Source organism: Falco cherrug, chromosome 11, assembly GCF_023634085.1.
Source record: "Falco cherrug isolate bFalChe1 chromosome 11, bFalChe1.pri, whole genome shotgun sequence".
Taxonomy (NCBI): Eukaryota; Metazoa; Chordata; class Aves; order Falconiformes; family Falconidae; genus Falco; species Falco cherrug.
In genome coordinates this window covers 28,391,034-28,413,526 of record NC_073707.1, presented here as the reverse complement: position 1 = coordinate 28,413,526, position 22,493 = coordinate 28,391,034, and the positions used below count along the sequence as shown (strand labels likewise).

The 22,493-nt window shown below is 37.7% G+C and overlaps 1 protein-coding gene across 6 annotated transcripts in view; it reads right to left on the bottom strand.

Annotated features, from left to right (window-relative positions):
- Positions 1–498: 498 nt before the first annotated feature.
- The window catches only part of PHC3 (polyhomeotic homolog 3), a 40,817-nt gene continuing 18,822 nt past the window's right edge, over positions 499–22,493 (bottom strand). For 4 of the 6 annotated variants that reach the window (XM_055724040.1, XM_055724038.1, XM_055724041.1 and 1 more), the window contains 7 exons: positions 22,114–22,264; positions 20,784–21,037; positions 19,811–19,967; positions 15,609–15,723; positions 14,104–14,254; positions 13,781–14,012; positions 499–9,296 (listed from right to left, as the gene is read on the bottom strand). In XM_055724040.1, coding sequence (XP_055580015.1) covers positions 9,142–9,296; positions 13,781–14,012; positions 14,104–14,254; positions 15,609–15,723; positions 19,811–19,967; positions 20,784–21,037; positions 22,114–22,264 — 1,215 coding nt within the window. In that variant the 3' untranslated portion in view covers positions 499–9,141. Of the gene's footprint in view, positions 9,297–13,521; positions 13,619–13,780; positions 14,013–14,103; positions 14,255–15,608; positions 15,724–19,810; positions 19,968–20,783; positions 21,038–22,113; positions 22,265–22,493 lie in introns of those variants that run through there. The other 2 variants (XR_008734524.1, XM_055724042.1) reach the window with 2 other exon arrangements.

Sequence of the window (22,493 nt, the reverse complement as noted above, 5' to 3'; positions counted from 1 at the left end):
ACTTCTCGTCAGTTTGATTTCAGTGAAGTGTTGTTGTCTGTTTAACAGGAAATAAATTGGTTTAGTTAATGTAAAGCTACAACTCCTACAGAAATACAAACTTTGCTTAGGTAGTACAAAAATAGTGCAAGATGTGAAACTTCCACAACTACAGGGAAGGTGGTGATGTTTCATTATTTCTTTGCTACTGCTCCTCTAATGTATGTATGTACATATTAAAAAATAAATAAGTCGGAGAAAGAAGCAACAAGGTTAGTTGCTATACTTAAAATACATACCCAAGGTTAAAGAATGGCTTAAATTAAAATATAATTTATTTTGAAGACAAAATTACCTTAAAATTAAAACAGTTCAAATTTGAAGTGGGACAACTTCAGCAGGGGAAGAATTTTTCAGGTTTCTAGCAAAAATGCTCTCTTAATTTTCAAATTCTGACTGTTTTATGAAGGTCTTGATTTATTTTTGTAGAAGAGAAATAAATGATACGCAACCAAGGCAGACAAATGGAAGTAGCATTTATTTCTGAAGCACTGAACTCACAATACAATGTTGTACTGAAATAGAAACTATGTAAGTAAATGACGCTGTAGGTTGGTTAATCATTCACCCAGACCCACAGAGAACAATGGTATCACACAAGAATACTCATTAAGAAAAATCTGCAGATAACAAAAGGTGCAATTACAAGCAAGTTTAAGCAGCATAGTATAAGGTGCTTTGTTTTAGCATTTGTATGATGAATTTATCCATTGAGAGATTAAAGAAATTTCACTTCTACAGATCATAACAAATGAGAGAATCTAAAATTCATTCACATGCTAGTTGGTAATAGGAAAGTGCTTTTTCAAAAAATGATTCACAAAGTGAAGATCCTATTTTTACATAATTCAGTGTGTGCTCTTCAACTGTAAAATTTAATTTTTGGGTTATAATTTACATTATTACATATCAATTATAGGCATAGATTTAATTGCAGAATTTAATGCTACGTGGGCTAAAATTTCTTATAAAAGAATATTCCAGTATATCACTTCATAAGAATACACAATCACATCTCAATCATATATTTATCTTACATTTCTGCAATATATCAAAGTCCAATTATCATTCTGATTTATTACTTCACCCCACATAGTGCTACTTTCACCTACAGTCTGGTGTATTTCTCTGAGGTTTCGGTGATGTAATCAAAAGGACATGAGCTTTTTTAAGCAGTAGAAAAGGGTTGGGGGGAAATGTGTTAAAAAGGCCATCAAAAGGACAGGAAATGATCAAAAACTGAATTTTTAAACTAGTGCAATAAGAGGAGGCAATGCTTAGCAACATTGTTGGAAGTGTTTGGCACCACAAATTATTTTATCCTTTATGCTGGAAAATGTAATTGGAGGAAATTCTATCTCCATGTTAAAAGTAGGAAAGCACATACAACGTTAACTTGACAAACAACCTTGAGCAATCACTCCCTGCTCTCTCCAGTTGTTACTCGGGTTATTTAGCGCTTCAGATGCTATAGGATAAACCATGTCTACACACATTTTTTTGACACAGCGTGTCTTCAGGTTTTATATAAACTGGATACCCACTGAAATGGGGTTGACAAAATATTTACAAAACCTAACGCCATTTAAAAACCAGCAGATACCTCAAATACAGTAATGCACCAGGCATTTCAGAAGATCATGAAATAACTGACCCCTACGGACTTGGCAGGCAAAGGAAATTTCCTAATTTAAAATTCATTTAACACCTGATAAAGGCAAAGTTATTTTCAAGTACATTTCAGATGCTTCTGTTTTTCGTGGTTAGTCTCACCCTGCCGACTCATTAACATATACAGAACCAGAACTGCAACAAATTGGGTAAGGCTGCTGATGTATTTTATTTATCAGTGTGGTTCAGCTCCTCAGCCTGTAATTAAAGTTTGCACAACCCCATCTATCCTAACGTGGCAGAGTTCCCGTAGTCACTGCAGCGCTTCTAAAGCTATTTTAAGTTTTGAAATTTTTTATTTTTTACAGGGAAGCCACAACATGCAGTCAAGGCAAGTATTAATGTACTGATGTGACATCACCGCATTACCGTGAAATTTGTTCTTCCATACTCTTGGGGGAAAGATGCCAAACAGGATCAACCTTCAGGCTGTCACTACACCCACTGAATAGGCAACAGCGGCATTACAGGTCTTGACACAGCATCTCACTGCGGTGTCTGAGCCTGCTAAGAAACTATTTAAAACACAGTAGTAGTAGCTCTTTGTAAGCCCACCTTTGTCCTTGACTTTTTCTGGAGGGAGATACCAGTTGTGAAGTGATCCTTATCCTATTACCCTCCTAACGACTAAGGCTTTTCCTCTGCATTTTCTTATTATCTGGTGCTTCTGGGAAGCCCTAACAGTGAACCCCGAGCCCAGCCGTGTAACCATCAGCTGCCGCCCTGCAGAACAGCGTTACAGCTGCACTGCCAGACAGCAAGAGGAGAGAAGCTGTACTAGGAAATTTCTGAAATAATCTGAACTACAGACAACCATTGCTGTATCTATCTCCTCTGTACACGGCTTCTTGTGCTGTGCCAGCAGCTAATGGCCTTATACCACTCAAATACTTTACAGTCTTTAATTCTTATAGGATTATTTGATATTAATGGTAACAGCGGATACAGCGTTAACCCTTTATGAGAAACTTCTGCACTTTCCTCGTGTAACGAATCCCTTAAAATTCAACATTGATTTTGAAGAGATATGCTACATCTTTTCAACTCTCAACAGAAGTATTTGGCACTCATTAACAAAACCCTTCATTCTTTACACACATCTCTCCTGATCAGTACTGCTTTGCTAATGCTGTAACACAGAGACTGCTCGAAAAGGAAGCTGGGTGTGCAGAATTATCTCCTTGTTCTTTCCAGCACCAACTTTGCAGAAAGCTGCCAAAGGATGGCAACACCCTGGCTGCTGATACACCGGCCAGGTGGTGGAGGACAACACAAGTCTTCCCACAGGTTGACCGGACTTCACCCACGAAGCAGATGTGCCTCATAAATCAATTACACTTGTGCTTCCAGCCTAATCCCATCATCAGCAAGGATGCCCTGATTTAGTACCTATGAACAATACTATAAGCCTTTCAACACCCCCATGTAACAATACAGTGCTTTTTACGCACAATTATAATGCTCCTTAAGTGTTACGTATTGCACTGAAATGATACTTATGATCACTGTTCTATGAATGTACAATTGTGCTCAAATCATAATTCTTTCTAGATGGAAAAAAATCTCTTCAGATCTTTTTCTTAGCTTCTTACTGTACGCAGTCATTTTGGATAATTCAGCAGGAAGCTAATACATGCTAGAAGTTTAAAATTTTTTAACTTGAAATCTATGCACAACACTTGACTCCCAGAACTGTGCTTTGGGAAAGTTAGATCAATAATTACAAAAAATAGACTATAAGCTTACTATGTACCTTCAGTTACAAACACATTCACATCTCTGAACTGTGTTTTTTCCTTCCACTTAGCTTGAAGGGATCAGTAAATGCGCACTACCCTTCATGTGAATGAGCAGGTGTAAGTTTTACCTTAGAGGTTACACAAACCTACACAGCAGCTGAGGATGGGGGCCTTGAATACACGTGGAAGTACTGACCATGAGACCGAGGGGACAAGCAGGACACAAAATGCTCCAGCCAACGCAGTGGATGCCCAACAGGGCATAAAGCCCATTTAGAAATCTATATGGAGGAGGAGATGGCAGGTGATAGAGCTCCTCCGAAGTTAGGACGATAGTAAAACCAAATCAGCCAGATCCACACAGACCAGGGTAATGTGGGCTAACTGCTTCTGCATCCAGCCTGCGCCCCAGGCTCTCACTGCAGGGTACAGGCTGCCCGTCAGCTCCCGTTACGTTAGGGACAGCTTTTTGAAAAAGCAGACATAGCATCCACACAGCAGGCACTTATCCGTACCATAATCACCATCTCTTTTTTTACACGTCACTATCTGCAAAGCCATCCAGTGGATGTTAACTACATAGAACCAATAGGGTCTAAACAAATTCTTGTGACTAAAGGAAAATTCCTTTAAAATGAACTTAATTTAGGCTTAACTTAAATGAACTAAGCATTAAACGAGTTTACATTTCTTTCTTGTCACAGTATTTCCCGTCTGAAACTACAGCTCACTGTGCAAGAATGACTTAAAAATTAATTCACTATGAGCAATTATTAACACCTTACATTGGAATTATGCATTTATAGCTCTGCTCACACCTATTACATGCAGTATTCAACAGAAACTTATATTTTAAACAACATACTTTAAAATATAAGTTTCTCTCCATCTCTAATGAAGTAAATTGGGTGAATGTTAAAAAAAGTATCCTAGATTGATTTTTCTGCAGAGTCATTATCTGCAGCCTAGAACAACTGCTGAGTCAAAGTCCGGTTACCAAGTGACAACTGTATTTCTACATATATGCTAACAGGACAATTCTATGCGATACTGGTAAGAAAATAACCCTGAAAGCTTTTATACAGATGTGTAATTTTAATATGAATAGTCTCAATACAATCAGAACTACTCATGTGATAAATTACGTGGATGTCTAATTATTTGCAAAACCAGGACTGACAACACAGCTGTCATTGAGTTCTTCAATCACTCAGAGCTATACATTTGCCAATGTGTAAGAAATAGCTGTAAATTTCTGCATTGAGACTGGGATATTTAAAATGAGAACAGTCATCTGAAATAGGCATTAGCTCTAACTGGTATGCCAGGCAGCGACACACTACACCCAGCAAAGTCTCACGACATAAACATCCATTCTGACTACAGTTAAATGGTTTTATACCTGAACGTTTCCCTACAGCCAAGACCAAGATAAAGAAGTGATGGAAAAGCTACCATGAACCTCAAATACTTGTTTCCATCCTGTTCCTTTACTCTTGCTGCCACATCTGCAGTTATGATGGACTCCATCTGCTCTATGCAAAAGACTGGATTCCCACTTGTGAATTGTCCAAAAAGAAGTTAGCAGGGAAAAGGCTGTTTTCACAGGAAAGAAATGAGGTAATAGATGCTTGCAGGACATACACTTTCTATTTGATACCTCATTGACACAGATCTAGCAAAGGTTTTACCCTCCGTCAAGAACTTAATTTCTGGAATAAAATAGGATGGATTAATGGTTAATGAATGGATTTACAATGCAGTCTGTTTAAAAACCCTTCAAACATTCTCTGGTGATCCAAGACAACTGGCAGTTTAACTTGACAAGATGGTTATTTTTTATTCTTTATATAAGCAAGGTGATAAAGGCTTTACGAATGTGCCAAATGTGAGGCAATACGGGGTGGCTGGGAGAAGTTAGCACTTTGCCAGCAATGCTTGTTTTTGAACCAGGAGCAGCCTTAGAGCTCCCAGAGCATTTCAGTCAGCGGAGGTGGCTGGGCTTCCTCGCTGAAAAGCACCACATACCGAGTGCTATGAGCCAGATTAAGCAGGGGAGTCTGCATACCCATTTTGACCATTCAGGTGCATTTCTTTAAAACCCCAAATAAACCCTGTAGCAGAGACAAGTGTAATAGTTGTAATGCTATTGGAAGAAGCCTCGACAGTCACATTCAGCCCAGTGCTCTGCAAAAGGGTTTTGCCCTGAGCTAATGCTGCAGCTTGCATTAAGGAGTAAGGTAGGATGGAGACTAGTGGAGAAAAAGGAAGGGAAAAAGCCATCCAACATAATTCCCTCTTAAGCTAAGGTCCTGTATTCCTTTCAGAATATTCAGAAGGAACTGAAATATTGCAGGGATTACCATGACAGGTAGCCCACAACAGCAGCAGTCTGAATACAGAAAACAAAACCCCAGGAAATAAAGCTAATGAAAAGGATTTCCTGTAGACACGTCTAGTGGGAACAAGTGTTAAAACAATAGTCAGTTAAAATCTGCAATGCTTCCTTTTTTTGCAAGAGGTTCTAGCTTAATTTGTGGGGAAAGCCATGGGAAATAGTAGTATGAGCCTTGGAAAACCTCACTGATCTGAACAGAAACAAATGATTGGTATGCAAAATGGTTCTGGAGGAATACTACTCTCAGTATTATATTGCTTTTCTGAGTAAATTCAAAAGCTTCTGAAGTAGACTTCAGTCCCACTTGGAAGTTTTCCAGCCCATTTTCACATACAGGTGTGATCTTTTTTTTTTTTTAAATCGATTTTACTGACACAGCTATACTGGCAAACACTCCAATACACGTGCATTTCTATCAGTATAGGGTAGTATAGCTGTGTCTGCTTTTAAGCTCCTGCTTAATGCCAAAATCAGTGAAGGAGAAAAAAGCATTTCAATATACATAAGGCCCACATTCTTAGTTGCTGCATTCATGAATATTTAAAGCATAACTCACTATCTGCGGCTCCCCCAAAACCACAGAAAACGTAGCGTACCAGAAGAACCAGAACAGACGTGCATTAATCAGGTCTACCCTGAGCTTCTGGCATCTGTCAGTGGTTACGTCTGAGGTGTGTATATCAACACTAGCTGTAGAAGGTCTCCTGAAAGCTGTCTAATAAAGCAAAATTCAAACAGCCGTGAAATTCTGATGCATGTAACAACACTGTGATTAACTGCAGGTCTAAATAAGACTTGTAAGTCCACATTTTCAAATACGCCTTAAGCCATTATCAAATCACATTTATGCATACCTACTTTTTACATTGCCAAAGAACAGTACAATCAGAAGACAGATTAAAAATTAGCGTGAAATTTTCGTATAAAAATAATAAAACTTTAAGACAAAAGCCAAAGGATAAATATCTAAGATATCTTTAGTCTTCAATTAGCTCATCAAAACAGAATGTATACTTTAGAACATATGTTACAGATATGCTACAGGTGTATCTTACAGAAATGCTACAAATGGGAACCTACTGTCTCCATCATTTGACCATCTTTCAGATGAACATTGCCAAACGTTGAACCTTCAACTAAGGAGTTTATTTTACAACAGTAACTGAAGAGAGAAAAAACAAATTAGAAAGTGCTTAGCAACTTCCCTCCAAAATAAACCCAGACATCAATTAATTATCTAAAGCCTTTGGTGCCATTTGGATAAGGGCCCTCACCACATACCAGCACGTAACAGCAACGGGTTGTCCTAACTCGGAGCTTCAGTGGTTAATAAAAATATTATTAACATCTGCTATTAGTAAGCTTAAACAGTTATAATTAAAAACAATGATTCTAACATTGATCTCTGGAAGATAACAGTAGAAAGTCTGTTAGTAGAAACAAAGCAATAGTCTAAAGGAAAATGAAGCACAGATTTTTTCTGTAATCTAAATTTACTCTTTAAGGTCATCAGTTAAATAATATACATATTAATCTACCTGTCATAAACCTTCCTTTCAGCCAGTGTATGTGCATTAACTCCTTTTGATCTAGGTCAGCAGTTCTCAAACTTTAGATCAGTTCCTCTTCAGGAATGCTTTACAGCCCCCCTGACTATCTCCCTACACAATCATTTATTATGCATTCATTTGCATAAAATACAAAATACATTATTTGCAGACACATACACATATTTAATTCAAATATACACAACAACTCTATCAGCACACATGCCCTTCTTTCCCTATACAAGAGCTTAGGGATCTAGGCCTGTACATAAGGGGAGCGGAGCTGCAAGAGGGAGGGAACAGAAGGTACAAAACACATTCGTGAACATCTGTACCCAGGTGACGGGGAAGCAAAGGCTGAGAAGGTGCTTCTGCCTCCGAGCCCAGGCAGCTTCCGAGAGCGTCAGTAACTGGGGAAACACATCTTTGTTCCACACAGAGTGCGAGAGAGGGAAGACTGAGGGAGACTAAAGTCCACCAAGTGGGCTTGCAGCATCCAAGTCAAAATCTCCTGCCAGAGGGACAAAGCAGGCCCCTAGAGATTTCACCCAGAGTTACCTAGCAGTGGCACTCCTCCTGCCGACCCGCAGCTCCAGGGTCCCTCACTGCAGCAGCAGCTGCTCCTACACCGAGCTCTGAAGGGACTTCATCGAGCAACTCACCGTGCTCCTTCCTCAGACTACTGCAAGCCCAGCTCATGCTGGCCAGTGGACAAGTAAAAGGTGCTTGGAAGCTTCCAGTGAGACAATGGGAATGCGCTACAGGGAAAGACAAGTTACAAGAGGTATTAAGAAAAAGAGCATCTGAGCTATGCTATCCCTTCTCTACCTCCAGTCTTTAAAGTCTGCTTGTCTCAATGTGAGCTAGTTCTGGCCGCAGTTTTCAGCCCCTCATGCCTAGGCATTTGGGAACCTGAACCCCGAGTGTTCTCACACCTTCCCAGGATCCACTCTGAACCCCCATTTGAGAACTGCTGGTCTAGTTTAACTAGCAGCATGCGAAACGACAAACCTAACATCTTAATGCCCTCTCAGTGCATAGCAGCATACAAAGAGTAAAGTAACATGTGCTTCAGTTACCTCTGGCAAGAGTGTCATGCCATTGCATTTCAGTAGCCTGATGAGGAGGATTTTGACAAGACATCTACATGGTTTATAGTATTTCCAGACTTCAAGAAAATACTACAGTGGCAGAGATGAGGGTAAGCCTACACAAGGAAAACCAGCTGCCAACCTACCCCTTACAAACAATTTGCTCAGGACTAAAAGAAACTCAGACAGCACAACTAAATGCATAGCATTTTACTGTTATTAGTGCTTCCACAGGGTCCGTGGACACTTCTGTTATTTCAGTCCAAAAACTGCTGTATGTGGGAAAAATCGTTCAGAATACAGCAACACAATTTAAATGGTGTTTAGACTGGGTTGGGTGCTGGGATGTTAAACTTATAAGAAAGTACATGTTGGGGAATATTTAGCCTATCACAGCATATTTCACTTCATGTTTTTCCATGAACTCCCACTTCAACTCAAAGTATTATTCAGACTTTACCATGAACTTATGAATTGTGGAAACTACAGAGGACTACCTGGTATAATCAAAGGAACATTTTTAAGTCTTTATGTGGGGAAACCCCCATATATTTAACAAAACATCACAGTAACTCTCATGCCACAGGGAAGATGTTGGCATATTACTGTTGGTTCTGTCACTGAGAAACTGCTGTTTAAACCTTCACGTTCCCCCCCTAGGATTCTTTCAATGAATTGATACGTGCACAGATCTTCAATGCAGGTCCAAGCTTAATATTCATTGCACTCATAAGGTGATCCTCCTTCAACAAGAGGAGAGCTTGCCCATCTATTTCTTGTGCTCTAAATTCATCCGCAATATCTTGACAACCTACAAGGCAACAGAAAAAAGAATTATTGGGTTAGAAACGTGCATTCTTAGATGCTGTGACTGTCCACGCTAGAGCTTTTCAGCGACACAATTTCTAATGCTCGTCCCTTTAGCTTGTAGAACCTAAGGTATATGCAACAGTTCAATATTACAATGGGAACTTCTGAGATAATCTGAAAGTAATTTTTATATGGCCTCTAATTACACTGTAATTATTGGAGAATTACTCACTGGAAATTTCAAGTCCTAGCAAAGACAGCTTTCTCATTTCAATACAAGGAACAACAGCCATGACCTCATAATTGGAAGAGACTTGCAAAATATCACTGAAATAGCAATCAAGAGAGCGCATAATTCAAGTGGGTCCTTTCCGGCGATAAAAATATATGCATGTTATACTGCTAGGTACAGCTCAGTGAGAAAATTCACATAACTACAATTTCCAAAAGGTGTTACTTCCATCTGTATGTTACCACCACTGGGTTAAGCAAACAGAATTTTGATTTATGGGCTTTAGCATAACTATCTCACAAAGACATTTATCATCAGTTGAGTGAATATGCTATACACAGCAGTAATTCACTTCATAAGTGCAACTTTAAAATAGCTGGATTTTATTTTTTTTAAAATTATAAACTCTTTTTCTGAACATGAAATAACGTGGTCTGGGGTTATGGACGCCTACAACATAAGAACAAAATGACTCTTCATGGGTTGGACTGTCCCAAGTAACTGAAGAACACTGTGGAAACAAAAGGTTCCTCAAAAGATGTTCTGGACATCTGTTAAGCAGAAACGGTCAGTTATGCCTGGCTGTACGGCAGTCCTGTTACATGGACAAATGTCTTCTAACAAGATGAGTAAGAGCACTCATTGCCAGTTGTCTATTTGAAGCTTCTTTCCCCATGGCTACGTTTTTTGTAATTTTTTAATACATTTATGTCCTCAATCCAGTGGTCTCTCCATCTGTCCCACAGCCTTTCAGACACACTGTAACTTGTGCTCCACTTTCCATTCCTGCATTCAATTATTCCTCAGTCAAGCCTATTTTTTGGCATTTTTGTATTTTCCCCTGTTCTAAAAGTACATTATTACAGAGATATGAAAATACTGTGAAGAACTCCTTTTCCACCCAGATGAGAGCAACTGACTAATTTCATGTCCTCTTGTGTGTTCAGATTTAAATTCTATAAAGACGAGTCTAATTTCCTGATGGATTTATAAATGTGTAAGAGACAAAGAGAAAGGAAACATGGAAGGAAATATCAACATCCAAACCTTAATTAGTTTGGATTATTACTGTGTAGTGGTTGTAACATTCAAGGTTGGAAAAGGTTAGCTTTTCACAAAGAATAAAGCACGATTTTTTTTCCCTAATGATTTGTTAAACAAACTGCACACAACAATTACCTACCACTTTATTAAGGAAAGGGAAAAAATAAAAGATAATTTGAAAAGAGAAAGGTCTTACTATGGAATGTTATTGTAGTCTCTGGCTACACCTCTCAACCTCTGTAGTTTAGGCTACAACTGTATAAACTACAATCCCAAAAGTAAAACAGTTGCTCTGTAGCAGTTGGGTAACTTTTAATTTGAACAAAGGACTATTTTCCATAGCATTTAAAACAACGCCAAGTTCTTGGGCATTATTTATTGTAACAAGTAATTAAGAGTGGTATCTTTCGGAGAAAAAGAAAAATCAGTTTGTTAAAACCAGTATTTATATAGCCACTAAAGTCATTAAAATGTTTTAGTGCTTGTGCATGTTCCATAACATTTACTTTTAATACTTCTGGTAAAGTGATGTAGTAGCACAGCCCAGCTACAAACTGTACCGCAATCAAGACGAGAACATTCTTCAGGGGCTCAGAGTTGTCAGAGAGCTCCTGGAACGGTGCTTACAATTCCAGTACCAAGTGAAGACAAAGCTGTCAATAACATGAAGAAAAATCTTAAGACAACTGACCATTCTCAGGAGGATCTAACGTCATCATAAAGGTTCTTATTTACATGTTGACAACAGACAAAACATCTGTAAATCAAGTACTAAGTCATTCTGTGAAAGGCATCACTGTACATCTGACCTGAGACCTGACCATGGTGATTGTCAGACCACAGCATCTACAAATAATGTGAGAGATCAAGAGAAGTTTTTACATTTAGGAACAAAAGTGGTCCTGTTAAAATAGGTAATTGCTGGTTGTTTTCTTTAAGTAGGACATGAAACATTTCCATGCAACTTCTCCAAAAATACCTTTTCTCAAAGTCATTTTGGAAAAGCAAAGGATGAAAGTTGAATATATTTCAGTTCCCTCAAACAAGTATATTTGGGTACTCTCTTAAGCACTTTTGCAATTGGTTGTTGTGCAATAACTTAGCTAAAACAAGGGTGGGAAGTGGGTGAATGACAACTAACGTTGCAACTGAATAAAGAAAAGAGGAACAACTCTGCTGGGACTTAAACTGTTGCTGTCTCTTCCCCCCAGAAGTAACAAACAATAGGAATGTCCTACTATCTTCATTTCTCCAAAAGCCTTCAAAGGAATTCAGGAAAAGCTGACAAGGACTTTGTCATCTAACTTGTCATCAATCCATCTAACTTGACTCCACAGTTAGATCTCAGCTACAGGCTCTGTGCAAAAAGCTGTAAATCAAAACAGGTGTCCCTGATGTTTATGAAAAGCTGACAGATCACCGTCTCCTACAACATGGTCTGGATGTGCTGCACCAAGTAGATATTGCAAAACAGCGTAACGGAAGTCAATTATTTTTTGTGTTATTCAACTCTGACAGCATATGAAAAAATATTTTTTCAAGAGAGCAGCTTGAGAATATATCAAACAGAATAAAGCCCAATATTGACAAAAAACATGAACATAGCTATGTAACAACAAAAATTCTGGTAGGTTGTAAATATAATTTTAAATACCTATTGAACTTTTTTTAAAAAAAACTATTTGAGAAACTAGGCCTTAGTATGAATGAGAGTAACTGTAACAAATTTTCATTAAATACAGAGAAATATAAAGTCTGTTTAAAATTAAAGATTACATTGTTTATAGAATACGAAAAAAATCCCAGATCCAGGAGCTCGTGAAATAGTCTGAACGTAATGGTTTCAAAACAGAAACCACATTTTAAGAATAATATTTTTGTTTTCATACTTGCAAGTGAATTGTGTTTATATGGCACTTTAAGTTTTCTAGGACAGAATTATCGTTTAGTCCTTTACAGAACTCAGCATCAGGAAGTTATTGAATTAACTACAGCCTCAAAGCTATAAAAATAGTAACTCAGAACAGCAGTCATATAGTTACATTCCAGTAACACAGATGAAATACAGAAACAGATGACCATGTCTTAAACCTAAGGAACTTTGCTTGTTTTTACAGATATCGCTGCAGCTTCTCAGAAGCAGATGATATAACTTAATTGCAATTTATAAACTATCAGAAGAAAGGTACTTCAAAAGGATGACTTTTGCTGATTTAAGACATCCCTTACTCAATTCTTTGCCTGACCTACTTTATAAAAGATTATCTGTCATAACCTATGCGTATAACTTGGCAATGAAATCTATTCCCTGTGGGTTATTAGCCTAATGGGATACACAGAAAAATGGTTTAGCATTCCAGAAAAAGCAGAAAATTAGGAACAAACTTAACCTTGGTTTCAGTGTTTTGACATATGAGTTACATGGGTAAGCAACAAAAACTCTTGTATGACTGCTGTTAGGTAGAACTGCCTTGTTACCTGGAAGGATTACAGTATCTGATCAGATAGAATGGCATCCTTGGGAAAGAGCGGAGAGTGAAACTTTAAAGCTTACGATAGTTATGAAATGATAAATAAATGTCAAAAAACCTGAAGATGATGAAGGTAACTGTGAATATTGAACTAAAGAAAAGGTTTGTAAATAAGAAGCAGCAAGATTATTTTTTTCTGAGAACACCTTGTTTACCAGTATGCAGGGTCTGTAAGCAGAAGCTCTCTGCATTTCAGTTACTGAGCAAAGCAATGCAAAACAAAGTTTAACTTCAATGAAGAAGCTTGCTTATTCTTTTTTAATGACTTGTATCAGGATAGGTCTTTCAAATTTTTCAGTTGTATTAAGGGAAATAACTCTCCCCTTGCTTTTTCTACTGAATAAGCAGCAAGGAGGCAAGAGAAGAAAGAAGTGTAAAAGGGAGGAAAGGGAGGAAGTGTGTCTCATCTCTCTACTGACCTCTTGAGAGAAGTCAGACTGAAGGAACAGCTCTAATCTCCATCAGCTGGGATGCAACAGCCAAAGTGGGACTAGTTCTATCAACACAGGATTTGTGCTGAAGGAACAAGCAAGAGGAAACAAATCACATTGCAGTTTCTATCAGTAACTGAAGACACTACTGCTGTTACCACACCACCTCATCAGCACACTGATGCTAAAAAGCAAGGAACTTTACCGTTAAAAAACCAAAAGGAACAAGTTACCGCACGTTACATACCAGGCAAAGAACGTATAAAGGCCCAAACTTCATCAACAGTCCATACTGATGGGTCAGCTTGCACCACTGGTAACAAGTCAATGCTCTCTGGCATTTTCCGAATTCTTAGTTCCCTAAGTTCACGTTCTCTCTCCCTTTCACTCTGTCTTCGCAGACGGGTGGTCATGGCAGCTGGAACAGCATCTTCATGAGAAGCCACATCTTCTTCTGCAGATGGATAAGTAATTGGAAGCTGGAAAATGTAGTACAAATACACTACAGTATTATATTTTATTTGTAATTCCCAAAAGAATGCCATAGTTTTAAGCAAATATTCCACAGACCTGTCTAAGAAAATGATCTCGTGATGCCCCATCAGGGCCGCTCGGTCGACGCCCGCGTCGCCCAAGGCTTTGGCTATCTGATTTCCGATTCCAGCGACTGGTCTTGTCTGATGTAAACAGCCCAAACTTCTTAGTGCAACTAAGGCTGTGCCTAAAGAAGTAAGATATATTTGATAATGCACTAATAGTCTTTTGGACTGAATTCAATCAAGTAACCCTAAAATTCCAGTGTTGCAGAAGTCTGCCTAATGAGACAACAACAGCTGTCACAGAAATACAAGAGAAAGGTACCTCAAAGGCTATTTACTCAGACTTCTTGTCTTGAAGCAAGATCAAGTACCTCTAGATCATCCCTGGAAAATGTCTGTCTTTCCCATTCTTAAACATTTTCCATGATAGAAATACTTCTGTATTTTATTACGTAGCCCAGTCCCACTTCTCTGAAATGTCTGTTAAAAGCTTAAAGTCGCATTGTATCTTTTACTTCCATTTTCTCTGCCTAGCTGATACCCAGTCAAAGAGGACGGAGGCAAAAATCCCGTTCTAAGATTAAGGGGACAACCCCCTTCTTAACATTATTTCACTGGTAGTGTCCCAACAAGTACCAAATCAAAAATATACATTCCCGCTACTTTAAAATGGCAATGTCTCACATGGGGGATTAAAGAAGTATGATATGTAAGAGAAAGGTGGTTTCTAGGCACACTGATGCAAAAAAATAACTAAGTGGTGATTAGAAATGGGAAACTATTTCCCCCTTCTAAAACATCTGGGATTAAATACCAATTTTCCAGCTGTAATGATGGAAGATTTTACATTCAGATGTTGACTATGAATTCTTATTTCTCTTAACCAAAAGAAAATAAAAGTAGCATACTAAACCCAAACAGAAATGGCAACCAGCCAATTTCCTCTGCTAACCACATGTACAAGGGAATGGTATTATTTTCAAGAAAGGAGAAGCTTTACAAACAATTATTTATGTTTATGAATATTTCTATTTTACTCTATGCAAGTAAAGAATTTTTACACTATTACTAAAAACATTTAAGAACATTTTTTGTCTATGTAGCATTTCCATTATGCCAAGAGAAGATAAATGCAGTTGGTTTTTTTGCCTACCATCACACAAAACTGTAAGAAAGCCCATCTAGCCCAGCATTCTTTCTGTGACATTGCCCAACATCAAGGGGAACACAACAGGAATAAGACAAACATAATGATTCGGGGCCCACAAATTTCTGCATCAGTTTCCAAAACCTTAGCAACCTTTAATGGATTTCTCTTCCATGATACCCATCACCTACCTATAAGCCCAATAGCATTCATGGCACCGTCTGCAAAAAGGTCCGCAATTTTACTGTAATTCTCTTTGTACCCATATACTCTGCAAATCTGGGTAGAAAGCAGTCATGTTTTACTGTTTCTTTGTTTTTCAACATCAGACACTACTTAGGTGCTATTCCATTAACCAGATGATGATAAGCAGTAACTAGACAGAGTACCTTTTGGCACAGGATGTGGAGCAGAATCTTTTTGACCGTAGAAATTTATTAGAATACCCCATTTTTCCACAAAATTCACACTTCAGAAGATCATTTTCTATTTCATCCAGCCCCTCTAAAGAAAGAATGCATAAAGAAGTCAGTTTCAATTACACAAAATTATATTCAAATTTCTCATCTCAAGCAGGTGGGTAGATGATTTTTCAAATATCTAACACATTTAATTAAATACTTAGATTAACATAAAATTATGCAAAGCTAAGCAAGTCATAGCTTTCATTCGCTACAGAAAAGACCTTGAGTAAACTGAACCTTACTGAAACTGCAATTAAGTTATTCAATGAACATAATCAGCTTTGTTAAATTTCAAGCCATCCATGAGCAAGTCTGCCCTTAAACATAGTAAACAATTAAAAAGAAGTGTTACAGTCCTCAGGAATTGCTTATAAAGAGTTCATTAAGAGAACTGAGCATTCCACAGCCTAAATTCACTCTCTCCTGTAATGACATAATGCATTAACCTTTTAAAATTGTTTGAATAAGCAACTGCTACAACCAAAGGGACTTGTGAAAACAAGCAAAACATTGAATCTCATCTATGAGAAAGATAAGCTGCATATGTGAAAGAAAAGGATTATGGCATCTACTGATTTACAGCCTGCTGTTATACGGTATTTTTCTGTTACTGGTGAGATGAGGCGGCACTTTTCCTGCTCCTTAAGAACTCCTCAAACACCAGCTGAGAGAAATATCAGTGAAATAAAAAACAGGAAAGCTCAAAAGGCAGCAGTACAAGGCAACAAGGCAGCACACACATCACATGCTGAATGTCTATGCTTTCTTCTGCTGGAAGCGTATTTCATGGCTATGGCATGGTTTGTACACAGTTTAGAGTATTCGCAAATCAACTTGACTTGTGGCACAGAAAAAAAAACCCCAACGCTTATCCCCATGCACCATCTGTGAAACCCATCATCAGGAGCAAAGCAGTGAAACTGGCACAAACCGAAACATCATGTTTTGTGGTCATCTGGGTTAAGTAAAAGAACTGCATGCCACATGGCTGTGATCATGGACAAAATATATTGCTCAAAAATTCAGAGGACTAAACAAACATACATTTCTCTCACATTTCTAATTTACCTGAGTCACTGTTTCATATACTTTGCCTCTTGCTATTCACCTTTTGCGCTTGTACTTGTAATTTTACATAATTAGTTGCAAAAATTGCAAACCAGCTTTTTGCTCTAAACTCTGTTAGGCTCTGATGCCAGCTAATGCAAATGCAGGTATCAAAGTTTAATTGAAAAATTTTAACTATGAATTTGTAAAAGTCTGTTATAGTGATGTTAACTCACTGATCTGCTTGCAAGCACTAACTATTGCACTGACAAGGTAACAAAAAAGCACTAATGCAGCAAAGAGCTGAAAATACTGGAAAAGGTATTGGAATAACAAATCTGATGTATCAAGACTCAAAGACATAACTGAAAACTACCATGTTGCAAGTCTCCAGCATAATAAGTTGGTATCACACAGGAAGTAAAAACTGGAAATTGGAAACATACCAAATCTGACCAACCTTGCAACTAACGTTAAATATCAGAGATGCATCCTTCAAATAAATCACTCTGAAAAAGCCAAACCCTCCTCACACCCAATGCAGGTCATACTATGTGGAGAAAAGTGACAACAGATTGAAGAGTAAATTGATCCTTAGAGTCTTTTCTTTTGCAGATTAGGTGCTTCTACCATATTCACAATCATACCCTGGTTCAGTATCAGAAAATCTCCTTTGCTCAGCCTCTGCATATGTGGATGTGTTTCAGTCCTGGATGTTTCCCACTAGCTCATCTAATAGGTTTAAGTACACAATTTGCAGCTACTTAACACCAGCTGTCAGGAACAATAACTAAAACCAAAAATGTGTATGTTTGAATAATTCTATAGAACAGACAAGCTGTTTTAAATCTGAGAAGCAACACTGTTACTACTGAAAAGTTCTTAGGGAATGCTATTGAAAACAAAACTGAGTTAAGATCTATTGTAACAAATTAAGGCCAAAATGACTATTACAAACAAAGCTTCAAATATTCTATAAGATATGCCAGACAGCAAAAAGTTTCTTCTGTTTGAAATATATTGGGCTAAACCAGGTATTAAAAAAAAGCTGTACTCCTGATCAGGAAAGCAAGTTTATTTAATAGCAATTTACTAAGCACAGTCAAGAGCTAAAAGATTTACAAGTCTCATATTGTGTGTAGAAAAGTAGTGTAACTCCATTGTGCTATAAATGTCAAACAAGTAATACAATTTACCAGATCACTTTTTTGTTTTTCTTTAAAAGCCTCTTGTACTTGATGCTTTCATGGGCTTCCCTCTCAAAGAACTGGTTAAATTGAAGCCCTCACTGGGAGATGATACCAAAAAAACCCAACAGTAATTTTAAGTTAAATGAAACAAGGATTTAGAAAACTTCCAGTCACACTGCAAGCCTCCACTATTTAATATGCCAGATGCTTGCCTTCTAAAATTTAGTCTGCCATGCCTATGTGAAGGCTTGTGAAGAATAAGGTATGGGCCTCAAATTATTTTACAGTAGAATATTGTTTAATATATTTAAGAAATGGACTCCGTAAAAATTGTTTCTTTACTTTTCTTTGTAGACAACTTAATTACAAAATAATCAAAAGTTACAGTTACAAAGCAAAGCACTTTGAGTATCTGCCACTGCCTAAACTAGGCTGTTACTGCAAATTTAGGAAGAGCTCTGGACTATGAGATATACTAGTAAATGCACTCATATAATCAGCCACAATTTAGGAAATTCTGGTTTATGTTTCATTTTTCAGGCACAGTTTCCACAGCTCCTGACAACTTTGCACAGGTGTTGTTGCATCAACACGCAGGAGGACTGCAACCCACTGATACTTCCTTTCCGTAATGTGCTTCCAAGCTAAACCAGTTCCTACTAAAAATCAGTGCTACAAGTAAAAATATACTCTTAACTTTAAGACATATATAAGAGATACATATTGCCTGAGTGGTAAACTGAATCAGCCTTAAGCAAAAATTCCAACCGTATTTACCTGATTTCACTACCAACAAATACTCTTTTTGAATTTGTAATGCTTTTTAAGGCAAGCTTTTTACCTTGTCTGCAATCCTTGACTCGGGTCTGACCCAATATGCTCATAAGCAGTACCGGATATAAATCTCTGTGGTAAAAAATAATGTATCAGAATCTAATAATCTAAAAGACTGAATTTTGAGCTAATTTTTTGCTGAGATACACAATGGATACAGCCAACTGCCCTATTGCACTTCAGTACCATTCACGGCAGAAACCACAGCCAGTAACTGCTATCATGTTGCTGTCTTGAAAGTTCCTGTGAGAAGAGATCAGAGGGACAGATGCTTTTAATTAAGTGGCAATTTACAATGCCTGGAGCGGGAAGCTGTGAAGCACAGCTATGGTGACAATTGCTACTGCTCAGGTCACGCTGTCCTGACTTTTTCCAGCCACTTCCCCAATACAGACCTGTGGCACTAGCAGACACTGTATTTGTCCCTTCTCACTCTGCTCGCTACAGTTTGATATGAAAGAGGGGAAAGAACTATTTTAAGAGAATGAAACTAAAAGTTGCATTAAGACAAATTTAAAAAAATTAAAACCAGCTCCTGCGCAATTGCTCAAGCTGTGGAAGAGAAAATCCAGGGACAGCTGAAAAATTCCAGACTTTCAAATCTTGGATGAATTTATAAAAAAATGTGAGTTAAAGAATAACTTGGCTTTTCTGGGCCAGGCCATGGTTTAATTTCCATTTCATAACACTCACAAAGCTATCTACAGTAATAGTGGTGCAACAGATCCAGAACAGTTGATTGCCGAGTTCTAAAAAAATCCACTATGACGATTATGTCAGATACTGCATGGGGAACTCAATTAAGCTCACGACTTAATGCCAGAGACCATTGGATTCTAAGCAGGACAAGTTCATAGTTTCTTGACATTTGTGTGCATCCACAGCAGCTGCTGTTATGATGTGTAGCTAGTAAAAAACATTTGAGAATAGTTTCTATTAGAGACAGTGTAAAGACTGGAGAAGAATTCCAGAAGTACAGACAGGATGGGATTCTGTAATACATACAGAACTGAAGGGGAAAAAAAATAAATGGGTATTTAAACAAAAACTACAAACCTTCTGCAATCATATCCTCTATCTCTGTGTCCGATGAGTTGTCTGCATGTTTTGTATTCTGCAAGTCTGATTCAACACACACAACACTCATGATCTGACCCTCCACTAGCAATCTTTTTTCTGCAGGCTGTTCTACCAGCAAAGATGAACGACTTACCTATTGCAATAAAAGCAAAGCAACAGTGATTAACGGAACAATGAATAATGAAAATAGTATTTGCGACTTAGCAGTTGTAACTGAGACTTGAATCACAGTTTCTATTCTGTAGCAATGATTCATTATTATATAGTGGCAAAGCTCTAAATACCATTTCTCAAATACAAAGACTCACTCCTGCTCTACGGAGTTTGCAATTATATTTAATAAAGGAAGAAACACATTATGCCTAGAGAAATGAAGGAATGAGAAAATGAGATACACATTAAATTAGTTAATAAGGCAGGCTCATAGGTTTTAAACTGTCCAAGTGTGGATTTAAAATTAACAGCAGTAATTCTTACCAGGCACAGTACTAATCACATCAAGGCCTGCCAGTGCTTTAAACAACAAAATTTTAACATTTCAGAATTTTAACAGACTCACCTCAGAGGTGTAAATTAAGGTATCTAGGAGATAGAGTAAATAAAGTTATTGCAAATGGTAGCCTAAAAGTCACAGTCTATATTTATCTCTGGATATAGCCTATCTACTCAACCGTGTCTCTGTTTTCACTTAGTCCCTTGTGATCCAGTGATAGCTGCAAGCCAAACAGTAGCCTGGATTCCAATTATATACATAAGACAATACAAACTGAACACAAGTATAATGGATGCTGTAAGAAACAGGTTACCAAATCAGTGGGAAAAAGGTCAAAATCAACATTACAAAAATTATCCAAGATCTAAACAGCTACTAGCCACAAAAACATCATTGTTAAGAATAGTTTGCTTCAAAAATTAGTAGTAAAAAATCCATAGCGACTTCTATACTTACAGGGAATGGCTCTAACCCCTCCTGAATCACAAAGCCTTCAATAACGTGGGTCAGGATCTGTGGTTTAACAATAGCCTGTGGAGGTTTATTTTCTAGGCTGGGAATGCTATTGGGCATTGATGTGCTGTTGCTCCTTGTTGTTGCTGCTGGAAGCAAAAGAGGTGGTGGTGGAATAGAAGCATGTGAAGGATCAGACGGAGATTTAATTACTGAGGCACTGACTGATGATGTCACTGAAGGTAGTCCCCCATGTTCTGAAAGAAAACCCAATAAAGTATGTTAAATTTTTTCACTTATGTCCAACCATTGGCTCAGAATTCTAAAAATAAGAGGTGATAAGCACACCCATCATCCTGTAGCATAGGTGTTTCCCTGGAGTTTTTTTCACTATAGTTACCTTCTAAACAAGATGGTTTTCCTTGACAAACGATTCCACTAATGAACAGTTCTCATGTAAACATTACTCAGTACCTACTAACTATAAGCATAGCTGGCCATTAATTACCTACACAAATCACAAGTTCATAAGTCAAAAGCAGAAAACAGTATTTTCAAACACTGGATTCTCAAGACTGAGCACCTGAGGTATTTCTAGAGAGAATTTGATTTTCAGGAATGCTTTGAGCCTCAGCAACCTGCATGGTCACAAGCATATACAACATCAAGCCACTAAGCACCCAGTTATATATATAGCATATATATTGACATACACCCCCACTACAACATATATAGAGTATATATTTGTATATTTAGCACATCAGGAAAGCTTCATTAGTTTGGAGGACAACATTTGATACAGCAATGTCTATCTTATACTTCACCGAAAAAGAAAAATTGTCATTGGTAGCTTTTGCAGTAGAACAGCTCCTTACTGTGGCAGGTAAAAAAACCAAAGGTGCCAAAAAGAATCATTCAGTGTAGTCAGCCGTTCTGACAGCAACTTCAGATTGCTGACCCTGATTCTGCAAAATCAGTCTCACACCAGATCAGTCAGCATATTTTGCCCGTATCACACAGCTATCACTTAAAGATTAACTGGAGATTGACACTTTTGTTAAGATTTTAGTATAAAAGTACATGCTAAGGAGCTCAAATAAGCATTTTCCATGCTACATATTATCCAAATACACATATAAGCTACACCTTTGGGACTGAATCACTTGTTCTATCGCATGGATTTCTAATATATTTCATACAGTTTCTTTTACTTAAAAAACATTATCACTAAATTATAAACCAGATCAAAATAACAGGTTTTTATTTTAAAACATCAATAACTAGTCTAAGTTTCTAAGCAGAACAGCTACCTTAGTTTGGCATTTGTTCTCACCTGACAAAGGATCTTCTGAATTAAGTGCCTCGCCATTCCCCAAGGTTATGGCTGGTGGAGACAAAGTGGGTGGCGTAGGTGTTCTAGCCATATGGACACAATCTGATTCCTCTGGCATCTCTTCTTCGCATACGTTCTCCACTTGGTAAATCTGCATCCAACAAACTATGCTTTAAAGAGATTTCCATTCTATCTTAATACCTTAAAAGAGCTGCATAAATACAGTTCTTAAAATAAATTACCAGTGAAAATATGCTAACTTTCTAATAAAATACTAGTTTCCAAACTGCATACAAAACAATGAACTCTGGGGACATCACAATGTCTATGAGAGCAAAATTAAAGTATTTTTACAAATAGCAAAATATGAAGAGGCACAC